Below are 17576 nucleotides of genomic sequence, written 5' to 3' on the forward strand. Positions count from 1 at the left end.
CTCTATCCACTGAGCCAAACCAGCTAGGGCAGTCCCAAACATTTTCAACCTGTTATAGACATATACCCTTTTATGAGTTTGAGATTTTTTTTTTTTTAATTAAGGATATCTTTTTACCTTTTTTTCAAATGCCAGCTTCCCACATTAACTATGCACTTCAATACATATCTGAAGGGATCTCCCTCTAAAGATGAAGATTGTTATATCTCTAGGTACTTTTGTACTCATTACCATTGAAGGTCAAAACTTCATGGTGGTTTTAGTTTTACAGATATTTTACCCATCTGGATTGAAACAATATAAGTCCTTGAGCAAATACCAGCTGAATCTAGTCTTTATAAAGACACTTATTTAACAACTTCTTTTAAAGTGCTCTAATTTTACTGCAGTTACTCTACATCCTGAATAGTTCCTTTCCTTTGTAATCATTTTGATATTTGTTGCAAGATGAATCAAGCTTGTTTTAATAATTTTCATTTTGCACATTTTGTTTTCGATTAATTTCAATTTACAAAGTCAGTGGTGACAACTATTTTGTTTTATCTTATTTTAGATATTTAATGTTTTCTTTGATAATAAGGAATAGTCATACCTTTTTAAAAAGCAGTTAAAGGGCATGTACATTTATGGATGGGACGTCTGTGTGGGGAAAAAAAAAAGTGCTGTCATAGAATGAAGGTGATTATACTAATCAACATGAAATTGTTGTCCTTTGGAGGGCAGATATTTTTAAACTAGGGGCACCAGTGGGGGCCTGCGGGGATCAGGCGGAAACCAGCTTTCTGACATCCCCCGAGGGGTCCTAAATTGTAAGAGGGCTCAGGCCAGGCTAAGGGACTCCACCAGTGCACGATCCGGGCCTGGGGAGGGACCACAGGAGGGCTCCAGGGCGTGTCCAGCCTGCTTGCCCAGTCCTGATGGGCTGGACCCCAGCAGCAAGCAAACCTACCGGTCGGAGCGTCTGCCCCCTGGTGGTCAGTGCACGTCATAGCGACTGGTTGAATGGTAGAATGAACGTTGGACACAGCATATTATTAGGCCTTGATTATATAGGATAGGATGACCTCTTTGAATATTAAGTGACTTAGTTAAATAATATTTACATGTAAAATCATTAAAATTTTATACGATTGAAATTTTTATTCTTTAAAGTGTAAATATTTTTTTTGTCATATGAGACTATGTTGCAACTCTAAACCACTTCCTACTAAATTCATCACTTATTTAGCTGACTCTTTTTTTAATGCTCTAATGTACATGAAAGATTGTGAAAATGTTATTTTAAGTTTGGAAATTAAACTGAGGGCACATAGGCAATTTAATCTAGACAATGAATATATGACAGTGAGGATTTCTAATGAAAGAGAAGATAAAGATTATAATTGAAAAGGACACATTTGTCCTGTTGAAACTTTGTGAAACATAGGTTGTTTTTATTCCTCTGTAATGTGTAGCTAATAGTTTTAAGTAGCAAATATTGTAAATTTTGGCTATTATTCCTCCAAATAGTTGTCAGGCTAGTAAACATAAATTATAGAATTAATTTTTTTCTCCATCATTGCTCTTTTTTTTTTAATCCTCACCCTGGGATATGTTTAGAGAAAGTAAAGGAGAGAGGGAGGGAAGGAGGGAAAAACATCAATGTGAGAGAAACATCCATGTGAGAGAGAGACATTGATCGGTTGTCTCCAACCTGGGATCAAACTGGCAACCTAGGTATGTGTCCTGACTGGGAATCAAACCTACAACCTTCTGGTGTACTGGGTGACACTCCAACTAAATGAGCCACCTGGCCAGGGCTCTATCATTTCATTTTTTTTTTTTAATACATTTTTATTGATTTCAGAGAGGAAAGGAGAGGGAGAGAGAGAGAGAAAAACATCCAGAGAATCATGGATCGGCTGCCTCCTGCACGCCCCCTACTGGGGATCAAGCCCACAACCCGGGCGTGTGCCCTGACCGGGAATTGAACCCGTGACCTCCTGGTTCCTAGGTCGATGCTCAACCACTGAGCCACGCCGGCCGGGCTATCATTTCATTTTTAACAATTCTCTTTATTAATGTTCCTGGAATCAATACACAAGATTTTAAGAACAGAGTACCTTATCATATGTGTTATGTGTGTTTGTTTAAATGGTTATGATAAGGAACTGTATGAATAACATCTGCTCCTTTGTGTCCTGGAATCTCTGATTAGTTTAATTTAAAAGGGGGTTATTGGAAGAGAGTATCTTGTTTTGACATAATGTTTAACATTACACCTTGTCTCACCTTGATACTTTAAAGTTGGTGTTGGTATTAGGAGACCTGCACATCCCACACCGGTGCAACAGTTTGCCAGCTAAGTTCAAAAAGCTGCTGGTACCAGGAAAGATTCAGCACATTCTCTGCACTGGAAACCTTTGCACCAAAGAGAGTTATGACTATCTCAAGACTCTGGCCGGTGATGTTCATATTGTGAGAGGAGATTTCGATGAGGTGATGTATTTCCCTTTCTTTCATAATATTTCCTTTTCTTGATTTTCACGTATAAAGCTTTATCCTTTAGACTAGTTTCTCAACTATTAAGATCTCTTTTCCCCCCAAATATAAAATTACTACACATACTCTTCCTTCCTGTTTGAAAATCACTGAATTTTAGATTGCTCAATAAACATATTAAGTACTTGTTCTAACTAAATTGATACGGAGTAAAAGTAGTTTTGTCACTTTTTTTTGTAGTACTATCATTTAGTTTATAAAGTTTTTGTTATGAACTTCTTACCACCACCATCACCTCTACTACCGTGTTCCAAGGACCGCATCACTTTCCTATTTTCCAACTTCCTGATTCTACCCTTCCTCCCTCCACAGTTTGTTCTCCAAGTAGCAGAGTGATCCTTTTTAAGTGAAGATCACGTCATTGATCTGTTGAAGATCTTACCATGGCTCTCTGTCACCAGGGTTAACTATAAAGTACTGGCAGGAGCAAGTTTTGAAGAGGTCACAGAATTGTTCTATATCTTGATTGTGGTGGTGCTTACATGACTGTATGCATTTGTCAAAACACCTTGAATTATATACTAAAAAGGGTAATTTTACTCTATGTAAATTATACCTCAGTACACCTGACTTTAAAAACGAAAAAAATGTTAGAAATTCTGGGGTTCCAGCTTTGCCCATTAATTAACAATGAGATTTTAGGCACATTACATCCTCTTTCTGGCCTTAGTTTCCTTCTGTGTAAATAGATTGGAATAGATGATTTTTAAAACCCCTGCCAGTACTAACTGTATGATTTTAAATTAAAAATCTGAGTCTGAAAATTTTATTTTGTATTTCTGGGAATATAAACTGTTTCATAAATTATTTAACTTTATTGTTGCTTTTTAATGGGGCTCTTTATATCAAACTGAATGACCATAGTGTTGTTGTATTTAGTGGATTTTTAAAAGTTTGGGTAAACTAGAGGTTGCACAGAGGTGAAAGACAGGAATGAGAAGGGAAGGGGCAAACTTCTTGTCAATAATTAGAATATAGGTCTTGTTTGTTAAAAACATTAGGTGTTCTGTTTGTGTTTTACTAAAAATAGTTTTAGCCCTAGCCAGTTTGGCTCAGTAGACCAAAGAGTCCCGGGTTTGATTCAGGTCAAGGGCATGTACCTTGGTTGCAGGCTCTTCCTTAGCCCCAGTCCTGATCGGGGTACGTGCAGGAGGCAACCAAGATGTTTCTGTCTTTCCCTTTCTCTAAAAGATCAATGGGAAAAATCCTCAGGTGAGGATTAACAAAAAAAAAAAATAAAAACAGTTTCAGTAGCAAGAATTCAAATTTTTGCTACAAATTTGCTCAAGTCACAGACCCTGGAGCCATGCTACCAAACCCTGGTAGCTCAACCACTTACTGTGTGACTTTGGGCAGGTTATTTTAACCTCTCCATGCCTCCGTTTTTTTCATCCATAAAATGGGGGTCAGAATAGAATCTACCTCTTAGGATTTTTTTTCCTTTAAATATATTTTTTATTGATTTCAGAGAGGAAGGGAGAAGGAGAGAGAGAGAGAGATAGCTTCTTGCATGCCCCACTCTGGGGATCGAGCACACAGCCTGGGCCTATGCCCCCACCAGGAATGGAACCGTGATCTCCTGGTTCATAGGTCGCTCAACCACTGAGCCCTGCTCGCCAGGTTTAGGATTGTTTGTAACCATTAGGTAGGTTGTTATTTATAAAGCCCTTAGAATAGTGCCTGGTTCATACTAAGTACTATGTATTTTATTTATTTATTTATTTATTTATTTATTTATTTATTTATTTATTTTAAATATATTTTATTGATTTTTTTACAGAGAGGAAGGGAGAGGGAGAGAAAGTTAGAAACATCGATGAGAAAGAAACATCAATCAGCTGCCTCCTGCACACTCCCTACTGGGGATGTGCCCAAAACCAAGGTACATGCCCTTGACCAGGATCGAACCTGGGACCCTTCAGTCCGCAGGCCGACACTCTATCCACTGAGCCAAACTGGTTACGGCAGTACTATGTATTTTAAATTATTTTAAGCCATCTATATAACTTAAAGCCTGGGGTACAGGCCATATGCCTAGGATTCTTAGGTAGAAGAAACCTAGAAATTTGGTGGGATAATCATTTTCTACAGCATGCCCAAAAGAATCCATATTCTATAAAAATAAACACAAGAAGGTATTGCATGAGAAATTTCAGTTATGTGCATAGTTGCAGCCTTAGACTAAGAAAATAAGGAGAAATCATCCTATCTAATAAAGGAGTAATATGCAAACTAACCATCACTCCAACACACAAGATGGCTGCCCCCATGTGGACACAAGATGGCCACCACAAGATGTCCAGCAGGGGAGGGCAGTTGTGAGCGATCAGGCCAGCAGGGGAGGGCAGTTGGGAGGGACCAGGCCTGCAAGGGAGGGCACTTGGGGGCGATCAAGCCTGCAGGGGAGGGCAGTTAGGGGTGACCAGGCCGGCAGAGGAGGGAATTTGGGGGCGACTGGGCCTACAGGGAAGGGCAGTTGGTGGGGACCCAGGCCTGCAGGGGAGACCAGTTGCGGGGGACCAGGCCTGCAGGGGAGGGCAGTTAGAGGCAAACAGGCTGGCAGGGGAGCAGTTAGGCATCAATCAAGCTGGCAGGGGAGTGATTAGGGGGTGATCAGGCTGGCAGGCAGAAGCAGTTAGGGGCAATCAGGAAGGCAGGCAGGCGAGCAGTTGGGAGCCAGCAGTCCTGGGTTGTGAGAGGGATGTCCGACTGCCCGTTTAGGCCCGATCCTGGTAGGATCGGGCCTAAACGGGCAGTCGGACATCCCTCGAGGGGTCCCATATTGGAGAGGGTGCAGGCTGGGCTGAGGGACACCCCCCCCCCCCCGCATGAATTTCGTGCACCGGGCCTCTAGTCCTACATAATAAAAGGCTAATATGCAAATGACCAAATGGTGGAATGACCAGTCACTATGATGCACGCTGACCACCAGGGGGCAGACACTCAACGCAGGAGCTGCCCCCTGGTGGTCATTGTGCTCCCACAGGGGGAGCGCTGCTCAGCCAGAAGCCAGACTCACGGCTGGCAAGCACAGAGGCAGTGGTGGGAGCCTCTCCCGCCTCCGTGGCAATGCTAAGGATGTCCGACTGCCGGCTTAGGCCCCCCAGGGCTCCCGGACTATTGAGAGGGCACAGGCCAGGCTGAGGGGACCCCCCCCAAGTGCACGAATTTTGTGCACTGGGCCTCTAGTATTTAATAAATGTGTTGGTTGTGGAGGAAAACTCCCATATGAGACTGAATATTTAAAAGCAGGTTGTTTTTTAAACATGAGTATGTCTATTTCTTATTTTAGAATCTGAATTATCCAGAACAGAAAGTTGTGACTGTTGGGCAGTTCAAAATTGGTTTGATCCATGGACATCAAGTTATTCCATGGGGAGATATGGCCAGCTTAGCCCTGTTGCAGAGGCAGTTTGATGTGGACATTCTTATCTCAGGACACACACACAAATTTGAAGCATTTGAGCATGAAAATAAATTCTACATTAACCCAGGTTCCGCCACTGGAGCATATAATGCCTTGGAAACGTGAGTAGTATGTAATTTGGGAATTTGGGGGTTTTATAAATTTAACAATTGCTTGTGTGACATTTCATAAAAGAGAAATGCAATCACTTAAATAATTATAGCCTTTCTGGCCATCTTTTGGTGATTATTCTTTTTAATATGTAACAACCAGATATCTCCTTAAATCCAAATTGTCATATTAAATTGAAATTTATAGTGCTGTGGCTTTTTAGTACAAAACACTGACATTCTTTATATCTCCTTCCAGAAACATTATTCCTTCATTTGTATTGATGGATATCCAGGCTTCTACAGTTGTCACTTATGTGTATCAGCTAATTGGAGATGATGTGAAAGTAGAACGAATCGAATACAAAAAATCATAAAGCCAGGCCTGTCTTTTTTCTGTTGTTGTTTCTTATTAATTCCCCTGCTCAAATCAAGTAATTAAACATTTAAGAGCCACAAAATTGTATCACTTTTATAATATTTTGCAGTAAAATATATCGTCTTCTGTTAATACAATGTCTAAGCTTCTTGTAAACTATAAGAATTTATTTAGTTTAAGTATATGATTTCTATGAAAAAATGTCCCCACACAGTAAATGGTTACATGTTAAGAAAAACTTATCATTGTAAATATCTTCAAAGATGATATTTAGAACTTTATTATAAAAGTAGTGCATGAGGGAAAAGAATCTGGACTTTCTTGTATACATTTTTCTCTTCTCCAGTAATAAAGTTACCTTTCATTTATACTTTCTTGATAATCTGTTTTAATTTTTAAAAACCATAAAAATGAGAGACCAAATGAAACTGTGGACAAGCATTAAAGTGATGAGTTGACTTTTTAGAGCTCTTTCATTTCTTAGAATATTCTGGGTCATAATGTTGGACTCTGATATCATTTTCTAAATAATATGCCATATCAATATATTAAATCAGGAGAGATCCTTCAAACAGTTGCTTTAAATTGCCCTATTTTTCAAGTTTTAACAAAAAAAATTTTTTAACACTAATGTTTAGAAGGGAAGCAACCTAGAATGAATATATACTGTAAAGAATCCTCTCATTAGTACAACCACCCCCAACTTAATCTAGTTTGAGAGGCCAAGTGTTTGTGTAGCAATTTTCATAAAATAGGGCAAACTGACATTTCCATTTTTCAGTTGTATTCAAGCAGCAAATATTTATTAAGCATCATTTTGCAATCCAGGGTGTTATCTCTATTAAATGCTATGCCATATTAGGATATTTCAAGGCTTTTCCTCAGCCCAATCAAGAAAATATTTGTCAGATATTCTAATGTTGCTGTTTTAGGACTTATTGTAAACACAGAATTATACAATGTAGTTGTCAGATTTAAAGAAAAAATAATTCAATTTTAAGTGACAAAAATTTTAATTGTATCTAGCTAGAAATAAAAGCATATATTTACACAGAGACTTTATTACACAAATATCATTAGAACATGGAACTACATCAAACCAATTACATGGTTTAAACATTTCTGAACAAACCAAAATTACTTAATGACTTAATGGTAAATAACAGTATCATCCTAAATGTAGAGAGGACACAATTCACAAACCCTACCCCTACCTTTGGCACATTATCAATATATAAGACAAGATTGTCAAGTTAACATCAGATGTTCTCCCTGTTCTTCAATTGACATTGATTGCATACACTTACTTAGTAAATCTTCCTTTATTTCTTCATTGGTGTATGATTCAAAATCATTTGTAGAAACTAAAGACAAAAGAAAAAGAGTTTATAATGTCTGTTTTGGAAACAAAATTGTATTTCATCCTAAAAATTGAGATTTGTATATAAGAACAACCTTCAAAATGACATACCTTATTTTTTTTATTTTTTATTTTTTTAAATTTTTTATTGATATTTTACAGAGAGGAAGGGAGAGGGATAGAGAGCTAGAAACATCGATGAGAGAGAAACATCGATCAGCTGCCTCCTGCACACCTCCCGCTGGGGATGTGCCCGCAACCAATGTACGTGCCCTTGACCGGAATCGAACCCGGGACCCCTCAGTCCGCAGGCCGACGCTCTATCCACTGAGCCAAACCGGTCTCGGCATGACATACCTTATTAATAAACCTTTAGCAAAAACAGATTGCTTACATTTTCAAAACTTAACTCCCCTTTCCCCCAAATCTCTTACTTTTAAAAATAAGACACTCAATACTGCTCGGCCAGAAGGTCACAGTTGGATTCTGGTCAGGGTATATGCCCAGGTTGCGTGCTTGATCCCTAGTGTGGGGCATGCAGGAGGCAGCCAATCAATGATTCTCATCATTGATGGTTCTATCTTTCTCTCCCTCTCCCTCTCAATTCAATAAAAAAAATTTTTTTTAGATCTTAAAGAAAAGATACCCAGTGCTGTATTCTAGCCAAGTTATTGTACAGCAAATTCTGTTACTAAGTTCTATTTTTCCTTTGCTTTGTAACTTTATTTTTATTGTTAACACTATTAAAATGTTCCCATTCTTCCCCTGCCTTAGTCTACCTCCAGCCAGCACCCTTTGTTTTTTTTTTGTTTTGTTTTTTTTTTTAATATATTTTATTGATCTTTCACAGGGAGGAAGAGAGGGATAGAGAGCTAGAAACATCGATGAAAGAGAAACATCGATCAGCTGCCTCCTGCACACTCCCCACTGGGGATGTGCCCACAACCAAGGTACATGCCCTTGACCGGAATCGAACCTGGGACCCTTCAGTCCACAGGCCGACGCTCTATCCACTGAGCCAAACCGGCTAGGGCAAGCACCCTTTGTTTTTTAAAATCTATTGGTTAGAGAGAAATTACAGTTTCAGCATTCTCCATTTTAAGTTCCTTCTTATCTCTCTTCTCTAGGGGGCCACAAGGACCTTTCCCCTGCCTGGGGTTTTCTCCAGTTGTTCTTTTTGGAACCAGACTTGTCTTTATCCCTACAGTTTCCCTCAATTCTTGGATAGGCATAGTATGGTATTTACAGCAGAGCTAAGTGGCACTGTCACACTGTGGTAGTAACTAGGAAATGACGTAACTTCCACTTAATCCTTTCCATTTATCAATTCTGAGGAATACTTCTGAGCTTTGGTCTTTCTTCCCCTTTTGTCTTTTTCATTTTGTGCTATTCTGTAATTGTAGAAGGATCCTTTATGCCAATCCTTCCCAAGTCTAGATTTGTCTGAGTTGCTCTGTCACCTGCTTGGCTTGCTTCCACTGGTTTGTTGATAATATTAAAATGGTATTGGTGATAATAGCCCTTTGTAAACTATTTGATGCTATACAAACTATGTTATCCTTCCAAAAATGGCACTACCTCATAAAAAAAGTGCTATGGCTTGGAAAAAGTCATGTTTTTGTGAATCTGGGTTCTGATATGATAAATTCTATTAAGTCTCTAACCTTGATATTATACCTTTTAAAATAGATATATATTTTTTTTATTGATTTCAGAGAAGAAGGAAGAGGGAAAGAGAGAAACATCAAAGATGAGAGAATCATCGATTGGCTGCCTCCTGCACGTCCCACACTGGGGATTGAGCCTGAAACCCAGGCATGTGCCCTGACTGGGAATCGAACTGTGACCTTCTAGTTAATAGGTGGACACACAACCACTGAGCCATGCCAGCTGGGTAACATTATATCTTAATTTATAATTAGAAATACTTGGAATCTTACTCCTCTGAGCAGTGTGTTCTTTTAAAAGAAAGCAGAAATATATTTCATGTTTAGTTTTATTTGGAGCAATACAAGCAAATCACATTCTAAATTTTCAATGGCTTCTGTAATATAAATCTATACTGGGTTTAATTATTTTTTAAGCATAAGATATTTAAAAATGCCTATTTTTCAAATTCTACATTTACCTGATTGCATGAACAGTCTGCCTGGTTTTCTAAAAATCTTCAGCGACTTACATCTTGTTTTAGACACATATCCAGTTTTTAAGCTATAAGAAAGAAAAGCATCTTAATCGCAACCAGCAAAGTGAACAGCTGCCTAATGATTGTGGAAGGCTATACAAATTCTCTATTAAGCTGCCAGCATCACCAAAGAGCCCTTTCAGCCCCTGAATTCTCCTGTGACTTACTAACCCTGAAATGCAAAGCTAACTATTATGCAGGTTGAATAATTAGGCTTCTTATCTCATTTTCCCTCCTTTTTTGTTTATAGTATTCCCCTGTGCAGAAGCAACCATATGCTTCTCCTTTTGGAAGTGTTTGCATTATTTTGAATTTGAGTGGGAATCACTGAAAAGGGCAGTCTTCCATATCTCTAGCTGATCAAGAAATGTTGACAATTCCATGAAATAAGTTCTAAAAGATGTGGCATATCCCAGTCAGCTCAGTAAAGAGATCATAAGATAACATCCTTTTGTGTTTTTTGGCCAGCCGCTTTTGAACTTAGCAAAGTCAACATAATAGGGAATATAAGTTTTAATATCATTGAGCTACCCTTCAAATAAAATTGGCGTACATTTTCCTCCTTTTAAACAATAAGAAGCAGACCTTCCTTTGTTTCTCATGGGTCGCCAAAGGGAATGCTGTATGATCATTTCAGGTGCAGATGCAGCTGCGATGTTGGAAGGCACTGAGTCCCCTCTCTCCAGTTGGTGTCGCCACGTAGTACAGGGGTAATGCTGCTTCTGTGAGTGACGAGAACTGAGGTGGCTCCTGTGATGAGTGAGGACACCTGTCATATAAATCACTTCAGTTAGAGGACCCTCTCATTTCTTGTGACAACTAGTAAGAAACTAATTGCAGGTGCACCTGCCTGGCTTGTGAGAGTTGTGCTGGATCATATGCATGTACTGCCTCTTCATTAACACCCTCAGATAGTTCACATTACAGATCTTAGCAATGCTGCACAGATAATGCTTCTGGCCTATGGTGAGGTCTGGATGCTAAAAGACAGAACAAGATTTATAGGCTTTTATCTGAAAGGATGAATGTTTAGCAGAGTGTACCATCTGTACGTTTTACTTAAGCAAATTCAACTATGTTAATTTGGCCAAGAAGAGAAAGATATGGCCATTTAAATAGTACAAGTGACTCTGCTTGCCATTTCCACTCAAGTGATTCAGATGCCCAATGAGGTTTAAGGGCCACTGCCCTAGAAGAGTAAGGAAAATGAGTCCGCTGTTATGTCAGTGAGTCTGTTTTGGGGTGTATGTGTGTGGTGCTTTTTTTAAATTGAATTTATTGGGGTGACATTGGTTAATAAAATTATATAGGTTTCAGGTGTACAATTCTATAACACATCATCTGTGTATTGTTTTGTATGTTCACCACCCCAATCAGTGAGTCTTAATTCCCATGTGCCTCTCCGTGAGTGTGGGCATCTCACCTGCTATATAAAGTAGTATCTAAAAGCAACCCAATTACTCTACTTAGTTTAACTAAAAAACAAAACAAAACACGGTCCTTTCTAGAACCATAAGGATAACTGAGTTGGACAGATGAGGGATAGTCTGATGGGCTCTGATATAAGTAATTTCGACTAATATTTTCACTGTACTTGCTGATTTTAGAAGTTAACACCTAAAATGCAAGACTCCACTATATATGTGCATGCACGCACGCGCGCGCCCACACACATGCACACACGCACACACACACAGGATTTACTGAACTGGATAGGTAATAAACCAGAGGAAATTCAAAAGGTTGGCCTGAAAACTTTACCAGCTAGCACAAATCTTTAGGAAGCCTAATTTGTGTTGCTCTGGAGAGGCTACCCTGCCAGCTATGATCTTTAATGGGTAATACAGGACAGTAGTTGTGTTAAAGGCTTACTGCCATTTTCTCTACTTGCTTGCTTCTAATTTTGTAGTCTTTGAGAAAAATCTTTATGAGGTTGGGTTTCCATCTCTAGAATGGAACTTTCCTCAAGTACCTTCATGCTTGAGGCATTGAGTTTCCTGCATAAAGGTACATCAAATCTGAAGGTCATAAAGCCCTGAAAGAACTCTTACGATAAGAAATGTATAGTAAAATTCTTGTGTTCATTCATGGTTGACCCAACAGATGATTATATATATATATATATATATATATATATATATATATATATATATATTCCTACACAATATGCTGGGTGTGCCTTGTCTTCTGCAGTACCTTACCCTCTAAGTCAGCGATTTCCAACCAGTGTGCCACAAGAATTTGATACCTGATTATTTAGTTGAGGGCACTGGCCCCCTTTCTTTTTTTAAAAATTTATTTATTTATTTATTATATAGAGAGAGAGAAAGAGAGAGAGAGAGAGATTTGTTATTCCACTTATTTATGTATTCATTGGTTGATTCTTGTATGTGCCCTGACAGGGTCAAACCTGTAACCTTGGCATATCGGGACAATGCTCTAACCAACTGAGTTACCCTGCTAGAGCCTGACCTCTTTTCCCTTAGATTGTCAAATTGTAAAAGTGACAACAGCCAACACAAAAATAGCAGCCCGGTGTGAATGAATCAAAACGATACATTTTTTTTGTCAGATCAGCAAAAAATATATTTTTTGGTGTGCTACAGAATTTTAATTAGTTTGTGTGTGCCATGAGATATTAAAGGTTGAAAATCACTTCTCTAAGTAGCTTGTCTATATATATAAAAGCCTAAGTGACCGTCGACTGTCTGACCTGGTAGCTATGATGTGCACTGACCACCTAGGGCAGATGCTCACTGCAGGAGCTGCCAAGCTGCAGTGACTTCGCAGCTGCAGTTCTGGGGTGATGCACCCAGAACCAGAGAGGAGAGAGCCTGATTCTGGGGTGTGTCACTCAAGAACCGCCCTCTTGTAATCCGGGACCCCTCGGCGGATTTGGAGAGCCAGTTTCAGCATGATCCCCGCAGGCCAGGCCAAGGGACCCACCGGTGCACCTGGGCCTCTAGTCTTCAATAAAAAGTTCAGCTCTGAATACAAAGAGTATTGGTATTTAAATAAAGTATTGGTAGGTAGTTAGCATACCTTTAGAAAGGACACATCTGTCATTGATTTAGGGATGTGAATTGTTTGAATTTGAGGAGTTTTCCATAACTCTTGTAGCTTGGCTATGTGTGAGTTCATTTTGTGTCCATCTTTGATTCCATCTGTAGGCAAGGACATTATTATGTGAATTTCATGAGAAAGATCAGTTTAACAAATTATTAAGGTCTATGTATTTACATGTGCCAGTGATTATTCTGGAGTAGTAGTAGCATGGGCTGTTAAATTTTTTTAAATTGCTTTTAAACAGAGGAAGAGAGAAAGAGAAACATGGATGTGAGAGAGAAACCTGTTGATGGACATTTGGATTGTTTCCAGTTTTGGACTATTACAAATTAAGCTGGCAGAACAGATTTTAAGTTAAAAGTTTTTACTTAATAAAGTGAATTAAATAAGCACAGTTTTGTTTTAATGTTATTGATAACAAAGGCCACTACAATTTTACATATTAAACTTTAAATTTAGTTATTTTTTTAATATTTGGGCAAATCAGATATGGCATACTGAAAGACTAACTAGTTTGCCAACAAATAGAAAAATCATCTGGAAATTGTTATTATGACCTTTAAATCATCATTTGGAAACTAATAATAAAATGAATACTAATTCAACATTTCAAGTTTATTATTATTTTTTTAAATATATTTTTATTGATTTCAGAGAGGAAGGGAGAGGGAAAGAGAGATAGAAACATCAATGATGAGAATCATTGATTGGCTGCCTCCTGCATGCCTCCTACTGGAGATCAAGCCCGCAACCCCAGGCATGTGCCCTTGACCGGAATGGAACCTGGGACCCTTTGGTCCGCAGGCCAACGCTCTATCCACTAAGCCAAACCAGCTAGGGTTCAAGTTTATAATTTTAAATCCTTACTCAAGTCATAAATGTGGGCTAATTCTCTAAGAGTATATCTTTTGTGTCCCTGCTAATAAATATTTCTAAAATGCATATCATAGCCTGGTCTAAAAAATTTTTTTTAATATATTTTATTGATTTTTTTTTTACAGAGAGGAATAGAGAGTTAGAAACATCGATGAAAAAGAAACACCGATCAGCTGCCTCCTGCACACCTCCCACTGGGGATGTGCCCGCAACCAAGGTACATGCCCTTGACTGGAATCGAACCTGGGACCTTTCAGTCCGCAGGCCGACGCTCTATCCACTGAGCCAAACCAGTCAGGGTGCCTGGTCTAAAATTTAATTGCTCAAAAGCTTGGTAGCATTTCGTTACAGAAAATCAAATATTTAAAAATAATAGTTATAAAAATAATAGTTACACTCAACAACAAACAACCTAACTGAACTATGGCAAAGGACTTGGATAGACTTTGGATGTCTCCAAAGAAGACACATGAATTGTCAATTAGTACATGAAAAGATGCTCACTATCACTAATCATTGAGGAAGTCAAAATCAAAACCATAGTGAGATACCCATAAGGATGCCTATCATAAAAAATCCAAACAGAAAATAAGTGTTAGGGATGTGGATAAATTGGAACCCTGTGCATTGCTGGTGGGAATGTAAAATGTGCAGCTGCCATAGAAACAGTGTGGCGGTTCTTCAAAATATTAAACATAGAATGACCATATGAATCAGCAAGTCCATTTGAAAACCACACTATTTATATTTATATGTATGTCTGCATTTTTATATCTGTATACTTACAGGTATGTATGTTTTTCTTAGATAACTGTTAGGACTATACAATTTCCAAGGAAAAGCAAAGTGAATCCTGGTTTTTTTTGTTTTGTTTTGTTTTTGTTTTTGTTTTTAAATGTATTTTATTGATATTTTACAGAGAGGAAGGGAGAGGGATAGAGAGTTAGAAACATCGATGAGAGAGAAACATCGATCAGCTGCCTCCTGCACACCTCCCACTGGGGATGTGCCCGCAACCAAGGTACATGCCCTTGACCGGAATCGAACCTGGGACCTTTCAATCCGCAGGCCGACGCTCTATCCACTGAGCCAAACCGGTTTTGGCGAATCCAGGTTTATATATCATTGAATTGAAATTGCTCCGTCCCCAAAATTAGTGAGACACCTTTGGGAGGGCATCTTATCCTCTCAACTCCAACAGATTTACCCTTTACTCCAAAGGAGAGGAAAACAGCAGCTTTAAGAATTATTTTGTTCTTTGAGTTTGTTCCATTTAAAAATTTTCTTTCAATCTGTGCTCTCTTCTTCTCAAGCAACATCAGTTATAAACACAGTTTTCAGATTCATTGCTATTTTGAAAGACTATTTTTAAAATGCTTGATGTAAGATATCTTCATGGGAGACAAAGTACCTGCTGATTGTTCTCTGAGAAATCTTAAAGACTAAGATCACCAAGGAGGCTAATAAAATCTATTTTTAAACCTCCTTTGTGTAAGAGTTATAACAAAATTGACTTCTCTGAATCATGTTATTATAGGTATTATCTGATTTATGTGCTCTACTCACCAGTACCTTTGGAATTCTGGTAATAAGAATGTCCAGCTGATCTGTTTAAAAAAAAAAAAAGGATGTAAATAGTAAAGTGGTAACGACAAGTAACTGACAGCTTTATAAGCATTAAAGAAGGTATTTTTAAATGAAAAAAAAAAGGACAGTATTGCATTTGCTTTATACTTTTCATGCTTCCATCAGACAGAATGTCTTGCAAATTTTCTTCTGTCATTCTGATTATATCCTAATGGCTCCAGACTTATTTAAAGTGAGTTATCTGATATTTTATATTTACCATATTATTAGACAGGATTTACTTTAAGCCAAATTTGGCCTTAGTTTTATAGCCTCCTAATCTAATTCCTACATTGAGTTTAATAAAGTAGTTTGGGCTTCTAGACCTAACCATAATATTTTCTTGTTCTATTTTTAATAAAGTAATTTGGCTATGGAAAAGACTATCTTGTTTTTTATTGTATGTAATTAAGGTGTTCTAGAACCCTGGATTGGAATGTTTCTAATTTTGTATAGGTTCTTTTATTTTTTCTCAAATTGAGACAAAACCAACCTTCCTTCTTCCCTTCCTCCCTCCCTCCCTCCCTTCCTTCCTTCCTGAGTTCATTCATCTCCTGATATACTAGGATCCAGCACTTCACTAAGTACTGAGAGGAACAGAAAAGAAACACAAGGCCCCATCTCATCGTTAAGAAGTCTTCAATCCACCATATATTTAAAATAAAAAGGCCATGGGTGCAGCAGGAGCCATGGCTGTGAGCTGCATTGGCAAACAGCCAGCTGCTCTCAGTTTTAGGGAATAACTGACGAAAGGGATGAGGAGGTAGTGACTTCAGCAACTGTCTTCAGCATCAGGAAATAATAGTAAAAACCTGCTCAAAATAAAATAGACTTATGAAGAAATGAACTTCTGTGTGAAGAAAATGTCAAGTACTTCTAATATTCATAGTCATCTGTTTCATTGACGATTATGAATCCTCACTTGACATAAAGGTGGCTAATGTCACACACAGGGAACTGATTTATTGACTTGGGACCCCTCCATTGAGCCAAGGACGCTTGTTCCCGCAGTCTCCCCCTCTCACCCGGGTTTACGTAGAAGACCGGTGGTCAGACCGTTTTCCAGCAGGTTTCCCAGCGCCCCCTCGGGGCAGAAAGATGCACGCAGGTGACTGTCGCAGTCACCGCGTTGTCATTGCCCCAAACCCTCCTCAGAAACCCTTCCTTTGAACAGTGAGTCGGCTTCCATATTTCCCATCCTGGCCACAACAAAGGTTCTCCCCGCCTCTCCCTTCAGTGCATTGGGGCCAGTCGATTGGAGCAGCCAGCTCCCAACCCCTCCTCAAGGGGGATCACGACCCGGCCGGTCCTCGTCCTCCCTAACCCCTCAGGGCCCCGCAGCCTCACCCGCCTCCGCCACCCTCGGTCCTGGCCACTGCCGGAGGCTCTGCGGAAGAGCTGCAATCCGTCGGACCCTGGCCAAGCATCTCCTCCCGGGTGCAGGGACCGCGAGCTGTGTGCGGGAAAAGCTTTCCCTCTTCCCCTCCCGGGTCAGCACGCTTGCGTCAGGTCGGGCGATATTGGGGGTGAAGAGGCGGATGCTGGATTCTAGCCCCTTCTGGGGCGTTCCGGACACTGCCCGAATAGCTTCGGGAGAGCGGGGAGGGCAGATCCACGATCCTGGAGTTAAATTGGGGAGGAGCGGGAATTCTTCAGTTGACTACGCGTTTGCACGTTTGCATCTTTTAGTGGAACGGTTGCGTCACGGAAAGGAAATATACATGCCCTCCACAACAGGAAGTGTCTTCCACCTCAGTATTCCAGACCCTCAGCAAATTTGCAAATCTCGAATGTCACCATATGTGTCAAACATCAGTACGCAAACCAAGGACCCAAGCACCCCGCGCAGGAATGCGGAGTGCTAGCCGTTATCTGTAAACAGTTATTACCAAGGCAACCAGGCTTCCCCAGTCTCACCACCATGGGTTTGGACCAACAACCTCTGCGCGTGCGCACACATCCCTCCCTTCCCAGGGTTTTCTTAGGACGCGTTTCACACGGGATTTGACCTGCGGGATGCTCCATAC

At 39.5% G+C, this 17576-nt stretch overlaps 2 protein-coding genes across 4 annotated transcripts in view; one reads left to right on the forward strand and one right to left on the reverse strand.

The window, feature by feature from the left end:
• Nucleotides 1-6806, forward strand: part of VPS29 (VPS29 retromer complex component) — a 39111-nt gene extending 32305 nt beyond the window's left edge. For both annotated transcript variants that reach the window (XM_080650613.1, XM_080650614.1), the window contains exons 4-6: nucleotides 2287-2478; nucleotides 5834-6069; nucleotides 6317-6806. In XM_080650613.1, coding sequence (XP_080506739.1) covers nucleotides 2287-2478; nucleotides 5834-6069; nucleotides 6317-6434 — 546 coding nt within the window. In that variant the 3' untranslated portion in view covers nucleotides 6435-6806. The remainder of the gene's footprint in view (nucleotides 1-2286; nucleotides 2479-5833; nucleotides 6070-6316) is intronic.
• Nucleotides 6807-7661: 855 nt separating this feature from the next.
• On the reverse strand, nucleotides 7662-17493 carry FAM216A (family with sequence similarity 216 member A). 2 transcript variants are annotated; one of them, XM_080650612.1, is made up of 7 exons: nucleotides 16897-17493; nucleotides 15496-15530; nucleotides 13024-13145; nucleotides 10832-10961; nucleotides 10567-10750; nucleotides 9925-10007; nucleotides 7662-7800 (listed from the first exon to the last, which is right to left on the reverse strand). In XM_080650612.1, exons 1-7 carry the CDS (start codon nucleotides 16974-16976, stop codon nucleotides 7685-7687), a joined length of 750 nt encoding a protein of 249 aa, XP_080506738.1. In that variant the 5' UTR covers nucleotides 16977-17493; the 3' UTR covers nucleotides 7662-7684. The 2 variants fall into 2 exon arrangements, with proteins under 2 accessions (XP_080506738.1, XP_080506737.1); XM_080650611.1 differs by having other exon boundaries at nucleotides 15490-15530.
• Nucleotides 17494-17576: the final 83 nt, after the last annotated feature.

The sequence above is a fragment of the Plecotus auritus genome, assembly GCF_963455305.1.
Source record: "Plecotus auritus genome assembly, chromosome: 13".
Lineage (NCBI taxonomy): Eukaryota > Metazoa > Chordata > Mammalia > Chiroptera > Vespertilionidae > Plecotus > Plecotus auritus.

Bases quoted from the DNA above. Each gene is read 5' to 3' on its own strand.
- FAM216A (XM_080650611.1), bottom strand. From the start codon at position 16,976: ATGCTTGGCCAGGGTCCGACGGATTGCAGCTCTTCCGCAGAGCCTCCG. The intron at 10,751-10,831 runs GCAGGTGCACCT...TTTATATGACAG, and splicing joins GCACAACTCTCACAAGCCAG to GTGTCCTCACTCATCACAGG. The intron at 7,801-9,924 runs GTAAATGTAGAA...TTTTGTCTTTAG, and splicing joins CAGACTGTTCATGCAATCAG to TTTCTACAAATGATTTTGAA.